General features: G+C 43.6%; 2 protein-coding genes across 3 annotated transcripts in view; one reads left to right on the top strand and one right to left on the bottom strand.

Moving 5' to 3' along the window:
- Positions 1-18,746, bottom strand: part of LOC143930085 (dual specificity protein phosphatase 13A-like) — a 190,289-nt gene that overhangs the window by 48,979 nt on the left and 122,564 nt on the right. The window lies entirely within an intron of this gene.
- Positions 1-18,746, top strand: part of SAMD8 (sterile alpha motif domain containing 8) — an 87,464-nt gene that overhangs the window by 13,820 nt on the left and 54,898 nt on the right. Inside the window, exon 1 of one of the 2 annotated variants that reach the window (XM_077454028.1) lies at positions 14,261-14,770. The exons of the other annotated variant lie outside the window; for it this stretch is intronic. Coding sequence (XP_077310154.1) covers positions 14,729-14,770 — 42 coding nt within the window. The 5' untranslated portion in view covers positions 14,261-14,728. Of the gene's footprint in view, positions 1-14,260; positions 14,771-18,746 lie in introns of those variants that run through there. 2 annotated transcript variants of the gene reach the window in all.

The raw sequence follows: 18,746 nt of genomic DNA, 5'->3' as shown, positions 1-18,746 counted from the left end.
CTTTAAGTCGGATCTTGCCCCTGTGTGAATGGACTCTTATGCCGCATACACGATCGGAATTCTGGCCAGAAAAAGACAGATGAGAGCTTTTCATCGGAAAATGCGACCGTGTATATGCTCCATCGGAATTTAGCTGTCCGAATTTCCGCCAGCCAAAAATTGATAGCATGTTCTCAATTTTCCAGACGGAAAAACTTTCTGTCAGTAATTCCGATCGTGTGTATGCAATTCCGACATGCCAAAAATCACGCATGCTCAGATTCAACTATGAGACAGAAGCTATTGGCTACTGGCTATTGAACTTCCTTTTTCTAGTCACGTCATACGTGTTGTACGTCATCGCGTTATAAACGATCGGAATTTGATGTGACTGTGTGTAGGCAAGACAGCTTGATCCAAATTCTGTCGGAATAACCATCAGAGCTTTTTCCAATGAGAATTCCGATCGTGTGTATGCGGCATTAGGGTGTTTACTTATTATAACTTCTAATATTAACCCCTAATCCTAATCCTAACCCTATCCTTAACTCTAACCTAACAACAACAAAAAAATTATAAGTGAACAATAATAAAGAAAGAAAAGCTGATAGATACTCTGAAAAATTTAGCAACAAATGATGCAACAGATGATTGTTTATTAGCTAATAAAAAAAAAACGCTGTATAAAAATGCGCTAAAACGTGCATTGAAACACACAAATGTTGCACATAAAAATGCCCAAAAATAAAGGAAAGTGCTCAAAAGACGCTGCAAAGAGTGTGACTGCAGCCTAATTGAGATTGTGTTTTAAAACTGCTATTTTGCTTCCATCACTCTGCTGCTGTGAGTAATTGGGAATTGCATTTGTAAATTCAATTAGAAAGTGATGTCTGAAGTTCAGTGTCTATTCTTATGAATGCCACTGAGCGTTGGCAACAACTTTCACTTACTAAGCAATGGAGTGATGACAGCATCTGAAATTATTGTTACTTGATAATTAAAGGTTAAGGTTTCTTGCTAACCAGTTTGAGCTGTAATTACTGTGTGGCCTCCGAGATAAATAGTATTGGAGATATAAGTCGGGGTGTGTGTGCGGGCGTGTGATGTGTAATGTATTATTCAGTAACTAGATCAAAGTACAAATACTTTGCACCTATAGCTATCGAGCGCTATCTTGTAATGGTTTGGAGTCGGTAAAGTAAATGCTGATTGGTTGTTATAGATTACCTATTTAAATAAGTCTAACGAGATGGACTTGGGCTTGATGGACTTGTGTCTTTTTTTGACCTCACCTACTATGTAAGTATGAGAGTGGAAACAGCAGCTAATCTGGATGCTAGGTTTCCCAGAATAGATAAGGCATAGAACTTTATTAACAGTGGCGTTTATCATGAAGAGGGCATTAAATTCAGAAGATTTATGGTGTTTTTATTGTATTTATATTCATGCAGGTAGGTTTCGTTTAGTGGCGCTAGAGTGCTGCAGTATATAAAAGCACATTGGATCATTTTCAGTCCAAACTACATTGAGCTGCATAGGCGTGCGCAGGGGGTGCCTGGGCACACCCTAACCAATATATGCAGTGCTGGTCCCCCGCCCCACAGTGCTGCTGGCTTCCCTTTTCCCGCCCCCCCCCCCCCCCAGGCTGCTGCGGGGATGTTTCAGGATGGGGGGGGGGGGGCAGGGGATAGTAAATATTTAATTTACAAGCCCCATTTTTTTACTAAATTAACACAATGAACATACTCGGTTATTGGGTGTTATTTACTAAAGGAAAATCCACTTTGCACTGCAAGTGCACTTGGAAGTAAAGTCACTGTAGATCCGAGGGGGTCATGCAAGGAAAATAAAAAAAACAGCATTTTAGCTTGCACGTGATTGGATGATAAAATCAGCAGAGCTTCCACTCATTTCAGATCTACCCCTTAGATTTAAAGCGACTGCACTTGCAGTGCAAAGTGTATTTGCCTTTTGTAAATAACCCCCATTGTGTCCATAACTGAAGAATAGTAAACTGTGCTTAGTATGCTTCAGTTTGTGAATAAACGGGAAGCCTCTCAACACAGGGCTTTTCTCATTCATTCACTGCCTTGTACAGCTGAGGCCGCAGAGAAAGGCACGTGTGTTTGAGCTTTGGGGTGCACACCTTAATGCAATAGGCTGCGCACACCTATGTTGAGCTGTAAGGGCTCAATGGCACGATTGCTCAGCCCAGTGCAGCACACAGGGCCCCTTCTTTAAAAAAAAAAAAATATATATATATATATATATATATATATATATATATATATATATATATATGATTTTTATTTATATATTATAATAAAATCATACCTGTGTGAGGGTGAGTTTGTACAGCCGATACGCATTCATTAACTTTATACTGTCTGCATGCAGCTTAGAGCTAGTTTAAAATAAAAGTTAAACAGCTATACATGGAGCCGAGCGCCCGGGTGAAGGAGCCGTACAGTTCACCGTACTCATTAGAATCTGACTATACGGCATAGCGGCCGCTCCATTTGGGGCACAGGGGTGCCACCCCCTTAATCCATGTGCCTGGCCCATAATCTACATTCAGGGTGCCAGATGCATGCATTTCAATGGAGTTTTATTTTATTTTTATTTTTTTGAAGCACGTGATTAGAGTATGAGGCTTTAATTGGCTTAAAAAAAAGAGTGGACTCGGGACGCAGAGCACTGTGCCCTGCGCCCACCCAGTTGTGGGACTATAGTGAATTCACATTCGCTGTTGTCTTCCTGCTTCTCCTCCCAGCCATCAGAAAGCGGGTTTTAAGACCGGATTGGCGGAGAGGTGAAGCAACCGTATTGGCTGCCCAGGGGGAAGCCGCTGTTAGGTGTGACCTCAACAAGTCACCTATTTGTCAGGTTATGTTACCGTTTCCCAATTGTTAGTTAGAGTTCTTATCCGAGCAAAGAGACACGGAGATATTCAGTATTTCTGCTCAGAAGTCCGTCGTTAACTCTGACTGTCTCTGACTGACTGTGGCTCTGAGGCTTCTTTATTACATCTTTTATAGACAGAAAAGGGCAAACATCAGCAAATGTAAAAAAAACAACATTTTCAAAGTAAAGACAATTCTCCGGGTGTTATCAGCTGATAAGACAATCTTCTGGGCGTAGACTGCTTTTTTAGGGCTGATGCGGCCTCTCCTTATGCGTACGTGACTAAAGATGACGAATCCTTATTTTACAGAGAAGGATAGAAAAATACATGTATTTAGTATGACATACGGTCAGCCATTTTGTTTCAACATACCTCAATCCTTACATTTCCCCCTTTGACATCACCCCTCCCTCTTGCCCTGGGTCCACCTGAACAAGTTCTAGTCAGCCTATATCCAGAGTACTCTCCCTGACCGCGAGTTGTCAGAGGGGTATACACCCATCCCCCTGGACAGTACCAACATCTAAAATTCAGGAAGAGTGGCTTTTCTGACAGATGGGTGATGTCAAGAAACTAAATCTACCTATCTTCACAAAAGTTCCATCTTTTCCGCATCATTTACCTTGGCTTTCTTGCAAAAGCATATGAGCAGTTTAAAGCATGCATAAAAGAAAAATACGAATAAGAGCACCACTATAATCGTCATTGCTGCCTTCTTAACCCAAGAGAATAACCCTGAGAAACTAAAAGTTCCACCAAACGGATCCCAGTCGCGACCAATATTTCGGGCCTTCTCTTGTAAATTCTTTACTTCCGTACGGTGTTGTGCAATGATGTCATAATAATCAGGTACCTCAATACTGGTGTTATGTATCCAAGTACAGCACTCATAGTCCTCAGTAGTTTCACAGAGTCCTGTCAGTGCTGCACTCATACTTTCAATTGCTAATTCATGTAATTCTAATTGTTGTCTGATGGCTCTGGTCTCCAGATTTAACTTAGTAATGTCATCAGAGTTTTTCTCCAAAACATCATTAATAATTCCTGTATAGTTATTTAGTCTTTTCATTAAGTCTATACCCCATCCTGTCCAGGACGGGAACCAAGCCCATGCCATGTCCTTCTTCAGGAATATTTCTCTTTTACTACGATACCTGAGGGGATATCTAGGATGCATGCTAGCTTCTAATAGGTGATCACCTCGTTCATCACCTACTACTCCCATTACTGGTACTAAACTTGCGAGGTAGCACCATCCCTGAGCTCTTCTAGGTATCCAAGTATAACATTTATCCTCACAACAGATGTATATATTATTTCCCAGTGCTACTGATCTTGAACTGATATCATTTCTATAACGAGAGGTGTATCCATAGAGGGATAAGTTGGATACTAACCACCTAACATTATTATCCACAATGTTAGTGAGGAAGTCAGATAATGTCTGGTGTGTGCTGGAATTACTGGGATAGAAGCTTCCATTTAATACGACAATGGACAAATTAAACTTGCTGTCTTGGCATTCTCCATTTCCTCCCGTTGTGTTCCCTAAGTTGAAACACCAATCAGGGAAAAAGGCGAGACCATTTAACTTAAACATTACTGTCTTACTGGTATTTGTTCTAATTATGTTAATGCTACTGTTAGCAAGATCAGTATAGTTTATAGGAACTGCCATCAGTGGTATACTTGCTGTGCTGGGGTGTAATTTGCTACAAATCCAACATTTCTCATATCCTGACTTCTGGGCATAAGCATATTTAAACTTCAGTAATAACATTTTTTTAGAAAATCCTTCATCCTTGTGTATTTTATTCTGTGAGGTAACCAAACTATTAGCCAGGATTACTGAAACAATAAAAAGATACATGTTGTCATTTGCCAACTGGCTCCTTTTTACAATGAGAAGCGTGGATCCAGGTAGGTTTCCCTTCCAATTTCACTGAGGTTGCTGTAATCAATAGCACCTGGAAAGGACCTTCAAACCTTGGTTCCAGTGTCTTTCTGGTATGTTTCTTTACATACACATAGTCTCCTGGTTGTAGATCGTGTGTACCTGTGACAGAATTAGGGTCTGGAAGAGAAGAATACACACTCTTGTGGATTTTAGTCAGACGCTGTTGCAACTGTATTACATACGTAGTTAAACTATCACATTGTAATTGCATACTTTGAGGAAAATATAAACCTAATCTAGGTGCACTTCCAAACAGTATTTCATATGGGGATAACCCTGTTTTTCCTGTTGGGGTGTACCTAATAGAGAACAAAGCTAAAGCTAGGCACTCAGGCCATGGTTTGTTCAACTCCTGCATAGCTTTTTGTATTTTCAGCTTGATTGTACCATTTACTCTTTCTACTGATCCTGAACTCTGTGGGTGGTAAGGAGTATGAAAACTTTGTTGAACCCCTAACATTGCCATCACATTTTGCATTATTTCTCCCGTGAAATGTGTCCCCCTATCTGATTCTATTGTTTCTGGGAGACCAAACCTAGGTATCAGCTCAGTAATCAGTTTCTTGGCGGTGGCTTTTGCCGTAGCTGATTTCACAGGATAACTTTCGGACCAGCCTGAAAAATAGGCAGATGCACACGAGAACAAATTCAAAGGGGCCGCTCTTAGGCATTTGTATGTAGTCAATCTGCAGTCTCTGAAAGGGATATTGGGCCCGGACCTGATGTTTACGTGGGGTTTTCACTCTCTGTCCTGGGTTATTAATCAGACAGATTTGGCATGCAGCACAGTAGTTCCTTGCAGTACTACTGAATCCAGGGGCTAGTCATCCTTGGCTTACAATCCTATACATAGAATTGGAGCTGACATGAGTGGGTAAGTGAACAGCCGCTGCCATTGCTGGGTATAGAGAACCGGGTAGACATATTTTGTCTCCTTCTCTCCATACATTGTCAAGGCCTGGTGCAGCTCCCTCCTTAACCCAACGGTCCTTCTCAATAGCCCCTGCTTGTTCCTGTAGTTCCATTAGCTGCTGCCATGTGGTTTCGGGCATACTCACCTGTACCGTGGCTAAGGTCTCAGGGCTTACTTCCCCTAGAGCTGCCTTCTTTGCAGTTAAATCTGCAAATGCGTTTCCTTTTGCCTCAGTTGTTTTTGCGCTCGTGTGTGCCGCTATCTTCATGATGGCTACTCTTATAACCTTTTGAAGATTGTTCAGGACTCTTTTGATTCCTTCACCATGTTTAACAGGTGTGCCTGCTGCTGTAAGGTAACCTCTAGCTTTCCATATGTGGCCATAATCATGTGCCACACCGTAGGCGTATGCGGAATCAGTGTAAATGTTCCCTTCTTGTCCCTCTAAGTGTTCTAGGGCTTTCTCTAGAGCGGTTAGTTCCGCTTCTTGTGCCGACATGTGTGCTGGTAGTGACTTTGCCTCAATTACCTGTGTGTCCGTTACCACAGCATAACCTGTGTGATATTTACCTTTGTCATCGGCAAATCTACTACCATCTATGTACAGTGTGTGTTCTGCATTTGCAATGGGTATGTCTGTGACATGTGGGAACCCCGTGGTTTCTTGTTCCATAAGTTGAAAACAATCGTGTTCATCAGATGTTATGTCATGAAATGAAAGTGTGTCAGAATCCTGAGTACCTTGTGCTGTATCTACACCATTATCATCATTACTCCCCCCTGTCAAATCTGTCTGTAATGGTAAAAGCTGTGCTAAGTTAAAAGAAGTGCATCGCTGAAAGGTAACATTGGGGGGTAGGAGCAAAGTGCATTGTAGACGCAGCTGCCTTGCCATTGATATGTGTTTTGGTTGGACCTGTGATAAGATGGCGTGTATGTCATGTGTGGTATGTACCACTACAGGATTGTCTAAGACAATTTCTGAGGATTTGTCAATGATAATTGACACTGCTGCAACTGCTCGTACACAGGACGGTGATCCTCTAGAGACAGGATCGAGGGCCGCCGAGAAGTATGCTACCGGCCTTTGTTTGATGTGTTGTTGTGTCAACAGCCCTGTTGCGTGTCCCGTGATTTCAGCAATGTACAAATGAAATGTTTTGGTATAATCAGGGATCCCGATCGCAGGTGCCGAAATCAGTAACCTTTTTAAGGTGCTAAAAGATTCATGACCTGCTTCTGTGAGTACATAGGGTACTATTTTCAAGCAATCATATAATGGCTGCATCAGAGAACTGGCATGTGGTATCCATTGTCTACAATATGATACCATTCCCAGAAACATACGAAGTTGCTTAAAATTGCGTGGGATATTCATTTGTCTTATGGCCTGGACTCGGTCTTCAGTGAGATGTCGAGTACCCTGGGATATACAGTGGCCCAAAAAGACAACCTTTTTCTGGCATACCTGTAACTTAGTTCTATTCACCTTGCACCCTTTTTCAGCCAGGAATTGTAACAATGATAGAGTGGCTTTTAAACAAGTATCGTTATCCGGACAACATAACAATAGGTTATCTACATATTGCAACAATACACAAGTGTCAGGTGGTAGCCATTCCCCCTATTTTTACCTTTTTAAGGTTTAGTCAGCGGGGCATCAGTCAGGAGTCCGTCATAACCACTTATGGGTATGGTGTCACGGGACGTCATGTGTGGAGGGACTACTGAATCAGACAACAGACTGCGTGACGCTCCTGTGTCAACCAAACAAGGAATATGTTTACCTTCCACCTTCATCAACATGTGGAGCATTTTGTTCTCTGATTCAGCTAGGACTGGGGCAAGTCATGCGGTCGGATCGTCCCTATCATTGGTACGCCTCTGTCTGTAGTCCCTCGTGTCTCTGTCCGTGTTTCCTTCCTGTTCGTCTTTTATCCTTTTCCTACAGTCTCTTTTTATATGTCCCACCTTGTTGCAGTAATAACAGGTAAGAGGTTTACGGGAGGAATTCCCTCCTTCATTGACCCGGGCAACAGTGTTAACTCCCGGTGTCCTTCTGGGTTTAGTTTCTGCTAAATCAGCCTCTATGCCTTGTGCTTTCTGCAACAATGTTCCTCTGTCCCGTATGGCTCTCCATTCGGGAGTACATGCCTTCAGTTTGTCACCTATTTGGGGTACTAGTCCTTCCATAAACTGTCGATTGAAAGCCCTAATGGTGACGGGTAAGGCTAAATCTAGACCTTCGTCAGCCATCATGCTTTCCATGTTGAGGTAAAATTCTGTAACAGTCTGACCTGGGGCCTGTTTTATGGGCGCTGTCGAACCCCTTTCCTGCTGTTTCCCTTGGCAAAATTCTCGTAACTGAGCAATAAACAGGGGTCTAGAGTCTATATGACGAGGATGTACTCCTGGCGGATCTGTGGTAGGATCCCCTTGTGGTCTATGTGGAGCAATTTCATTCATAAATTGATTAAACATCGTTAGTGTCATTTTATGTCTACATATATCTTCCCCATCTTGCCAAGTTGCTTCATGTGTGTCTAGTAATTGTGTCACGAATCTACAGAATGCGGCAGGTTTTGCTACGGGATCAGGAGCATTCTGTATTAATGCCATAAGAGTGTCAGCCGACCAAGGTGTCCATGTCCTCAGAACGACTTGTCGGGTCACTGTAGGTGGCTGTCCTGCTTGACCCGCATTTGGATTATTTACTTGTATTACCCTAGTCCGACTATGGACTGGAGCTACGGGCTCTGGTCTTTGAGCGCCGCAATGTACACATTCCTGTGCCCAGTCTGGGTTCTGGATACCGCATACTCGGCATACCCATCCTCTTCCTCTTAAGGAAGGATAAAGTTTTGGTCTTTCATTACCTGGTGTGGTAGTGTTATAAGGAGGTGGAGTATCTCCCGTATTTACCCTATCGCCGGGAGCAGAAGGAAGACTTTTGTGTCGGACCTTCATATCCCATCCACCCTTTTCCTGACAATACTCCCATCCCTCCTCTTTAGCCCTGTTGGAAACCTTAATTAAACATCGTATTTGTGATACCCATCTGTTCTGCAATATCTCTCCCTGTCTGTCTTTCTTTATTTCTTCCCAACCTTCTACACTTAATCCATTTTCTCCATCCATCCCCAATTTCTTGAGAATCCTATTTGTGCCCTGTGCCTTATCCTTCCCATACAACATTGTAATTATGTCTTTAACAGCATAACATTTCTGAGATTCTTCCTGGGGTTTACCATGTGTCTGGCCCATTTTGACAGTCCTGCCTAGGTGGCGTTTGGATCACTTACTAAGTGTCTCGTTGCCTTCTCCTCCTAGGGTGCCAAAATACTAAAAACCTCTCCTATATGAGATCGAATTACTTTATATGCTAGCCAACTGACAAATATTATGACCAGACTGACGGCTACAACATATACAAGCATTCCCTTTTGGTGGCCAAACACATATGACTAGGTCTCCGGGACTTTGTGGAGACCTTTATTTCCCTTCCCATTACCATGGAATCTCTCAGCATTCGTTTCTTATTCCTGCTTTATTGAGGCAGTCAGGACTTATACTTTCAACCCGTTTTTAGGCTCATGAATCAAAAAGCGTATATCAAACTTAAGTGTCGGACCCCCAAAGTACTCTTACGAGTTAAGGGCGCATTCCGTTACCCATTGGGATGATATATGTTTCAATTCACACCATACAAACAGGGCTTATCTCATTCACAACAGACAGATGACAAGTAGACAGACAAGAAACAACGGTAACATAAGCCAAAATATTAAGTTCAAGACCCGCGTACTACAGAGGTTGGTGTTTACCTGAAGAACAATTCAGACAGATCAGGTGGGCACAAATCTAAGAAGCACAGAGTTTATAAGAAAATAAAGCTTTTCTTACCTGCGCAGGATTTGTCTGTGGTTCTTTGATGTGCCCAGCCTCTTTGTTCCGTCCTTATGTTCGTTCGCCTCTTGTAGTTTCTTCAGCGAGTCCGTGTTCGCGGCGCCAGAAATGTTAGGTGTGACCTCAACAAGTCACCTATTTGTCAGGTTATGTTACCGTTTCCCAATTGTTAGTTAGAGTTCTTATCCGAGCAAAGAGACACGGAGATATTCAGTATTTCTGCTCAGAAGTCCGTCGTTAACTCTGACTGTCTCTGACTGACTGTGGCTCTGAGGCTTCTTTATTACATCTTTTATAGACAGAAAAGGGCAAACATCAGCAAATGTAAAAAAAACAACATTTTCAAAGTAAAGACAATTCTCCGGGTGTTATCAGCTGATAAGACAATCTTCTGGGCGTAGACTGCTTTTTTAGGGCTGATGCGGCCTCTCCTTATGCGTACGTGACTAAAGATGACGAATCCTTATTTTACAGAGAAGGATAGAAAAATACATGTATTTAGTATGACATACGGTCAGCCATTTTGTTTCAACATACCTCAATCCTTACACCGCCGAGGAGGAGGAGACGCAGAGGGGAAGCTGTTCGCGACCTATATTGGGTAAGTGCGGGGCTGGTGGCAGGACGGACAGGTGAGCGATGGAGGAGGGGGTGGGAGTCTTGACTGATGGACCGACCAAATTGGGGGGGGGGGGGGAAGCAGGTGGTTTGTTTGCCACCCCCCCCCCCCCACCCCAAAAAGTGAAATTTATATTTCCCAAAACGACTGTTTGTAATATGGGGACCTACCTAAACTATCCAGTCAATCTGTACTCAGGCAGGCACTTGTACTACAACATTGTTCGTTCAGTATCTCACAAAAGTGAGTACACCCCTCACATTTTTGTAAATATTTTATTATACCTTTTTGTGTGACAACGCTGAAGAAAATACACTTTGCTACAATGTAAAGTAGTGAGTGTACAGCTTGTAAAACAGTCTGCCTGTCTCCTCAAAATAACTTAACACACAGCCATTAATGTCTAAAGTGCTGGCAACAAAAGTGAGTACGCCCGTAATGCCGCGTACACACAATCTGCCTGTGTGTGGGCCCCGGCGGACTTATAAAGAAGTTTTGACTCAAAATCTGGCCGTCTGTGTGCTAGTCCACCGGACTTTTGAAATGAATGGACCTGCCCACACAACGATAAAAGTCTGTTTGTTTTGAACGTGACTCCAGGTAGACGGGACTAGCGAAGGAAGTCAATGTCACTGCCTCCATCGGCGAGGTTGACACCTCGCTGGCCCCCGTCACCTGGTATGGATTTTAATGGGAACCCCTACGCCGAAAAAAATGGCGTGGGGGTCCCCCCAAAGTCCATAGCAGATCCTTATCCGAGCATGCAGCCTGGCCGGTCAGGAAAGGGGGTGGCGACGGGCGAGCGCCCCCCTCCTGAGCCGTACCAGGCCGCGTGCCCTCAACATGGGGGGTGCTTTGGGGAAGGGGGGGCCCCTGCGGCCCCCCATCCCAGAGCACCTTATCCCCATGTTGATAAGGACAAGGGCCTCTTCCCTACAACCCTGGCTGTTTGGTTGTCGGGGGGTCTGCTGGCGGGGGGCTTATCGGAATCCGGGAGCCCCCTTTAATAAGGGGGTCCCCAGATACTGGCCCCCCACCCTATGTGAATGAGTATGGGGTATGATGTACCCCTACCCATTCACCTGAGGGAAAAAGTGTAAATAAAAAAACACAACACAAGTTTTTAAAATAATTTATTAGACGGCTCCAGTGGTCTTCTCTTCTTCCGTCTTGGGGGGTCTTCTCGCCGGACTCCTGGGGTGGAGCCCAGCTTTCTTCTTCCTCGCTGTTGTCCAGGGGTCTTCTTTCGACTTCGGGGTCTTGTCCCGCTCTACGGCTCTTCTTGCCGGGCCTCTGCTATCTTCTTATACCTCTTTTACTAGCGTTGGCCGGTCTTCTGTCGCCGCTGCCTTCTTCTTTTCTCTTCTTCCTTGCGATTCCCAGAGATGGGCCTCAGGTAAGTATTAGCCCTTGTACACACGGTCGGACATTCCGACAACAAAATCCGTCGGATTTTTTCAGACGGATTTTTTCCGAAATTGGTGTTGCATACACACGGTAGGACAAAGTTGTCGGAAAATCCGATCGCTCAGAACGTGATGACGTTCATTCGTTACGACGGGACTACGTTCAGGCTAGTAGCCAATAGCTTTGGTCTCGTAATTTGATCTGAGCATGCGTGGCACTTTGTCCGATTGGAATTCTCTACAAACGATCGGACAAGGTCCGATCGGATGATGTTGTCGGAAAATTTTATAGCCAAGCTCTCCAACTGCTTTGAATTTTATAACCAAGCACTCCAATGGAGCATACACGATGTTGGATTATCTGACAATGCGATCCGATCGGACATTTTCCGACCGTGTGTACAAGGGCTTAGGGATGCTGGGGAGGCTGCTACACACAGAAGAATGCATTAAAATAAAAAAAATTCTGCCTTTACAGCTGAACAAAACTTTTCCGCTTTTAAATGCGGCCATTGGATTCCAGTGCCAAGAATCCGTGGATGCTTGTGGCTGGAATGACCGGGCTCTGTAGCTCCTCCAGGGTTACCTTTTGGTTCTCTGATTAATGCCCTCCTTGCCCGGTCCATGAGTTTTGGTGTGCAGCCGTCTCTTGGCGGGTTTGCTGTTGTGCCATGTTCTTTCTATTTGGTTATGATAGATTTGATGGTGCTCCTAGGGATCATCAAAGATTTGGGTATTTTTTTTTTTATAACCTAACCCTGACTTGTACTTCTCAACAACATTGTCCCTTACTTGTTTGGAGAGTTCCTTGGTCTTCATGGCAGTGTTTGGTTAGTGGTGCCTCTTGCTTAGGTGTTGCAGCCTCTGGGGACTTTTGAAAAGGTGTGTACATGTAATGACAGATTATGTAACACAGGTGGCCATCATTTCACTAATTATGTGACTTCTGAAGGTAATTGGCTGCACCAGAGCCTTTTATGGGCTTCATAACAAAGGGAGTGAATACATACGCACATGCCAATTATCATTTTTTTTTTTTTTTTACTTTATTTCAGAAAAGTCGTTTTATGTATATATTTTTCTAATTTTACTTCACCAACTTAGACTATTGTGTTCTGATCCATCACATATAATTCAGATGAAAAAACTGAACTGAACTAAGGGCTGTAATGTAACAAAGGCGAGTTCAGAGGGTGGTGATAAATGGGGAGTACTCGGAATGGTCGGTGGGGGGGGGGGGGGGGTAGTGGGGGTCCCCCAGGGTTCTGTGCTGGGACCAATCCTATTTATTTATTCATAAATGACTTGGAGGATGGGGTAAGCAGGGCAATAACTTCTCCGCAGGATGTGTAAACCTTGAAAAAGAACAAATTTAATGGGGTGGGCAACTACATGGCAAATGAGGTTCAATGTAGAAAAATGTAAAATAATGCATTTGGGTGGCGAAAATATGAATGCAATCTATACACTAGGGGGAGAACCTCTGGGGGAATCTAGGATGGAAAAGGACCTGGGGGTCCAAGTAGATAGGCTCAGCAATGGCATGCAATGCCAAGCTGCTGCTAACAAAGCAAACAGAATATTGTCATGCATTAAAAAGGGGATTAACTCCAGAGATAAAACAATAATTCTCCCGCTCTACAAGACTCTGGTCCGGCCGCACCTGGAGTATGCTGTCCAGTTCTGGGCACCAGTCCTTAGGAAGGATGTACTGGAAATGGAGCGAGTACAAAGAAGGGCAACAAAGCTAATAAAGGGTCTGGAGGATATTAGTTATGAGGAAAGGTTGCGAGGTCTGAACTTATTCTTTCTGGAGAAGAGACGCTTGAGAGGGAATATGATTTCAATATGCAAATACCGTACTGGTGACCCCACAATAGGGATAAAACTCTTTTGCAGAAGGGAGTTTAACCAGACTCATGGCCACTCATTAAAATTAGAAGAAAAGAGGTTTAACCTTAAACTATGTAGAGGGTTCTTTACTGTAAAAGCGGCAAGGATGTGGAATTCCCTTCCACAGGCGGTGGTCTCAGCGAGGGGCATTGATAGTTTCAAGAAACTATTAGATAAGCACCTGAACGACCGCAACATACAGGGATATACAATGTAATACTGGCATATAATCACACACGGGTTGGACCTGTGTCTTTTTTTTTTCAACCTCACAGTAAAAAGCTAAGGGGGTGATTACTTTTGCAAGGCACTGTATATAGTGTATAAACCCCTGCTGGCAGCACATATCATTAATTTGCAAATTAGTAGATAATCAAAGTTACTTGGAGAGGTGAAACATACATGGACAGACATAAATTTAATCAAAAACACAAACATAATTGGTTACATGATCAGAAAAGGACATTAAAATCTAACGCTAAATGAACAGAAAAATGGAAAAGCAAAAATTGCACTTCCATGCTGTTTGTACACAGCAGACATGACCCTCACGGTGTCGCAGCATAGCTTGTGGTTTGTTGGATTTTTTGCTACAGTAAGGGAAAATCAGCCACAGCGGAGGGGGAAGTTTCTCTGGTTGCTCAGGTGACATTTGTAGCTTCCTAGCTTCCCAGTACTTGAATTTCAGCTTTTGGGTTGAAGACAATTGCCTAACGAAACCAGTTTCCTGCTGCTCAGAGTAGTAAGTCACTGTTAATACATACATTGTTACACCCTGATAGGAGGAGGATAGCCTACTGCCGGAGTCACCTCCAAGTATAAAGTCAGCAGAGCCAGATATGCAGGTTTGTGTATGAGCTCCAGGATCGCTCGCTGCGGTGCTCTCAGCAAGAATTCCCTTCTCTAGCCACAGTCCACTTGGAATTCATACTGGTACAATCTTATCTTGGTGTGATAACAATAGAGCACAGGCCTTTGGCCTAGTGCCTATCAATGAATATTTTCCGTAGTTCTACCCGCTCACATACTTCCTCACATCACTTGGCCAAAGACCTTCTTGGTGGAAGTACCATGGACTGTACCTCTGTTGTGGTGGACAAAGAACCCCGTTCCTGATATACTGGACAACACATATTTTCCTTTTGTTCTAATGTTTAAAGTCAGGACTACCACTTCAAGCATGACTCGCCAGGTAAGTTCTGCTTTGCTCAAAATATTCAAATATAGGCAAAAAAAAAGACATACATTTTCGCTCATATTTGTTTATATTGTAAAACACTGTGCAAACTGTTGGCGCTATAAAAATCCTGTATACTAATATTTAGACACCATATTTCACTATATTGACTATGTTTTCCTAATAATAATCATTTTCAGTATAATGACTATTATTCTTGTAGCTCTGATAAAGGCTCTGCTCACACTAGTGCAGTTTTAGATGTGACTTGAGTCGAATAAAATCGCATGTCAGTTGGAATCACATTGCTTTCAATGGTGCCTGTTCACATCAATGCAGCACAGCGCGATTTTGCAAAAGGGCCCTGTGCTAGTTTGGTGCAATTTTATAGTACGATTTGACCCCATAGACCAGCCTTTCTCAAACTTTTCAACACAGAGGAACCCTTCAATTCGTTTTCCGGTCTCAGGGAACCCCTGATAAAAATGAGAAATCTACAACTCATGACACAACAGTGTGATGGTCAGTGGGAAGAATGGTCCTTACACTTGTGGTCATTGGGAAGATTTACCTCCTTATAGATGGCTAAAAAGATCAATGGTGTCGGTGGTAACTTATCTGAGAGGCAGAAATGGCCCAATGCTAAAGGAACCCCTACAACCACGGGACCCTGGTTGAGAATCACTGCTATATACTATACAAACCACATAGAACCACAAATCAAAATCAGTTGACAGCAGTGTGAACCTAGCCTAAAGAGGGAGGGAGGGGTTGGTCTTGCCCCTGAAAATTATTTACCAATAATGAAAATGATCTTGGACTTGTTCATCTGGGCTATTGACCTTGTTTGATGTTGCCCTTCATCTGAGTGCATGTACAAATTCGAAAACTCCCAGTGCCCTGATGGGTTTACTTCCTTTGTCTCCCTGCAAAGGTAAAGCATAATGGGCTACTATGCATTGCATTGCATAGTAGCCTATTATGTGTCACTTACCTGACACAGGAGCCAGCGATGTCACCGCTGTCCTCTGTAGTCCGGAGTGTCCAGCTCCTTCCGGGCATCGTTGCTCCAGCCACTCACAGCGCCGAAGCAGCAATGACGTCACTCCCGCGCATGCGCGCGGGAGCTGCCACTAACGGCTTATCGCCGTTAGCAGCGGCATGCCGCTAACGCCAATAGTGCGCCTGCACGGCACTGTCCACGGCGCATGCGCCGTAGACAGCTGTGAATTTTTTTTCGTAAATGTCTCCTAAACTGTGTAGGTTTAGGACATATTTCTTGGACCTACAGGTAAGCCTTAATCTAGGCTTACCTGTAGGTCAAAGTGGTTTGTAAATGTTTACAACCACTTTAAAAGCAGAACTAAAGGTACTTACCTCCCCTCTAACAATTTGCTTCCCTCGCCGCCCCTGGCATCTCCCTGGGTGCTGGTTGTCAGGCACCTCCATTGCCTGGCGCAGGATGACTTCATTCCTGTGCATGCGCAAGAGTCAGTTATCCCAGCATGCAGGGACCATGCTGTTGATGTAAGCTGCTCAGTTTACATGATGCAGGGCACAGCATGCAGAGGGGTGTATTTTATTGGCGACGTTGCATGTCTCTTCTGCTATAATAGCCTGCATGCTCACAGTCTGTTATACAATGAGTTCAGTTCCACTTTAAAACTTTGATTTTTTTTATTTTTTTTGTTCAATGTATTTATTAATTTAAACGTGGTACAGATCAAGCATTTCACATTGTGTGTACAAAGAGAATAAGCCAAATTTATGGATCAACATTTATGTCAAACTGGCATCCAATAAGCACTGTAGAGCGAACAGTAAAGATGTGACATTGTTTCTGGAGCTTACCCAAGATGTGAAGAGTATTAAATCTGCACAATGAGTTGATCTCAAAAGTCACATCATACTTGTGGGGCAAGTAGACCGATACAGTCAACCAAGAAAAAGGAGTGGGGGAATGTAGGAAGAGAAGGCAGAACAGGTGTAAAAGATGGGGATAGAGAATAGGAAAAAAAGAGTAAGATCCGTCCTAGAGAAGAGAAGAGGAAAAGGAAGGGGGAGGGGGGACCCCTCGTGGCACAAGGTTAATGGGACGGGGTGAAAAAAGTCAACCTTCATGGAAGAAGTTGAGGGTGTTGATGGGCAGTCCAAGGTTCCAGAGCTTATCGAATTTCCTGTGGCTTTTGGTAATGTTGCTAGTCAAATGTTTATTGATATAAAAGCCACCCAGCCTAGCTTCAACTTCGGAGAAGTAAGTGAGCGGCTTCTTCCAAGTTTTAGCGATTTGTCAGTTTAGAGTCCAAGAGTACATAATGTTGCAGTTTGAATTTATTTTTGTTGAGGTTTGAAGTGTAGAAGTGCGAACCATGGGTCTTTGGATAGATGAACCCCAAATAGTTTGTAGAGGAAGACAAACCCGAATGCCTAGGGATTATGGGAGCGAGTCTGTCTGGTAGGTACCATATACCACCTGGTCAGGACTTTATTTGTGAGTCCTAGAGTCGTGACATTAAGGTCTTATGCATAGGGGACGTTTTTACCAGCAGCTATTTTTGACTTGAGGCGTTTTATTTACAGTCAATAAACTCCCCATCATGTTATCCTATGTGTCCAGCAGCTTTTGGCTGGGTCGGTTTTTGGCTTTTAAAAAAAACCCCTAAAACTAGTGGGTTCTGAGAGGAATTTTTCAACTGTTTTCAGCTGTAAAAACACTGTCAAACGCTGATAAACGCTTAAAAACGCGGCTCACCAGCATTTAAAGTTTTTGATCCATTGAAAACTCACTGCAAAGCTAATGGCGTTTTATAATGTTATTTTAACGTCCCATGTGCACGAGGCCTAATATTGCAAGTCGCAGTGGTGGACCAAGTCTGGGACCATACTTCCTCAGTTTTGTGAGCCTTTAAATCTGCTTCTCACCTCGCCATGTAGTCGTGCTCAACAGGAGAAAAAAAAGACCGTCATGGTGCAAGTATAGAAATCTGTTTAACCACTTCAATACCGGGCACTTAAACACCTTCTGACAGACGCGAGTGAGGAAAAGCCGATCAACGGCTCTTCCTATTTACACTGTGATCAGCCGTGATTGGACACTGCTGATCACGTGGTAAAGAGTCTCCATCGGAGACTCTTTACCGAGATCGTAGTTGCGGGGTGTCAGACTGATCCTATTGCGTCCGGTCAGGATTTTTAAACCACTTTGCCGCCGTGTTTCTGTTATAGGGTGGGTGGCAAGTGGTTAAGCGCTACGGGCATGTGACCGCAAATGTTTTCAAAGACAGTCAGGAAGGGGGGTAGATTTTTGACACTTATGAGAGAATTAACCCAGTAGCGAAGTTGAGTGTACCGGAATAATTTAGTGGAGGATGCTTGGAAGCTTTCTCTGAAGGTGAGCCACGGGATAACTTTTTTCCCTTTCTATAAGCAAAGAGGATGAGGTAAAACCCCATTGGGTTCACCAAAAGAAGGCCGCTGGTGATTTTAGGCCTGGCGAAAAGAGGATTGCCCGCCAAAGGGGAAATGTGCAGAAAGCAAGTTACTGGAGTATTTGAGGCCATCCCATATGCGTAGGGTGTGACGAGCAGACTAAGGACATGGATTACTGAAACCATATCCTGTGGTTTTATGAGACCAAGATAAACTTTTTTGGTACAAATGGTGTCAAGCGCGTGGGGCAGCAACCAGGTGAGGAGTACAAAGATAAGTGTGTCTTGCCTACAGTCAAGCATGGTGGTGGAAGTGTTATGATCTGGGGCTGCATGTGTGCTGCTAGTGTTCTGTTGAAAAGTGCCCACGCATGCGAGGAATGGAAGGGCACTCCAGCTGATTTCCCAATCAGCTGGTGTGATGTTACCATAGAGCAAGCGCACATTGTAAGAGGCTTTTTTTCAATGGGAAATACCATTTGACAGGCACAATTGAATGATATGCAAACAGCGGAGGGACACTGTATTTGTCATATTGGGCTTCACTGTTGTGGCACGGTTTT

Source organism: Lithobates pipiens, unplaced genomic scaffold (genome assembly GCF_037356315.1).
Source record: "Lithobates pipiens isolate NorthernLeopardFrog02 unplaced genomic scaffold, aLitPip1_a1.2 Scaffold_25, whole genome shotgun sequence".
In the NCBI taxonomy this organism is placed as follows: Eukaryota; Metazoa; Chordata; class Amphibia; order Anura; family Ranidae; genus Lithobates; species Lithobates pipiens.
Note: the sequence above shows the minus strand (reverse complement) of the source record. Positions and strands in the feature narration are given on the sequence as shown.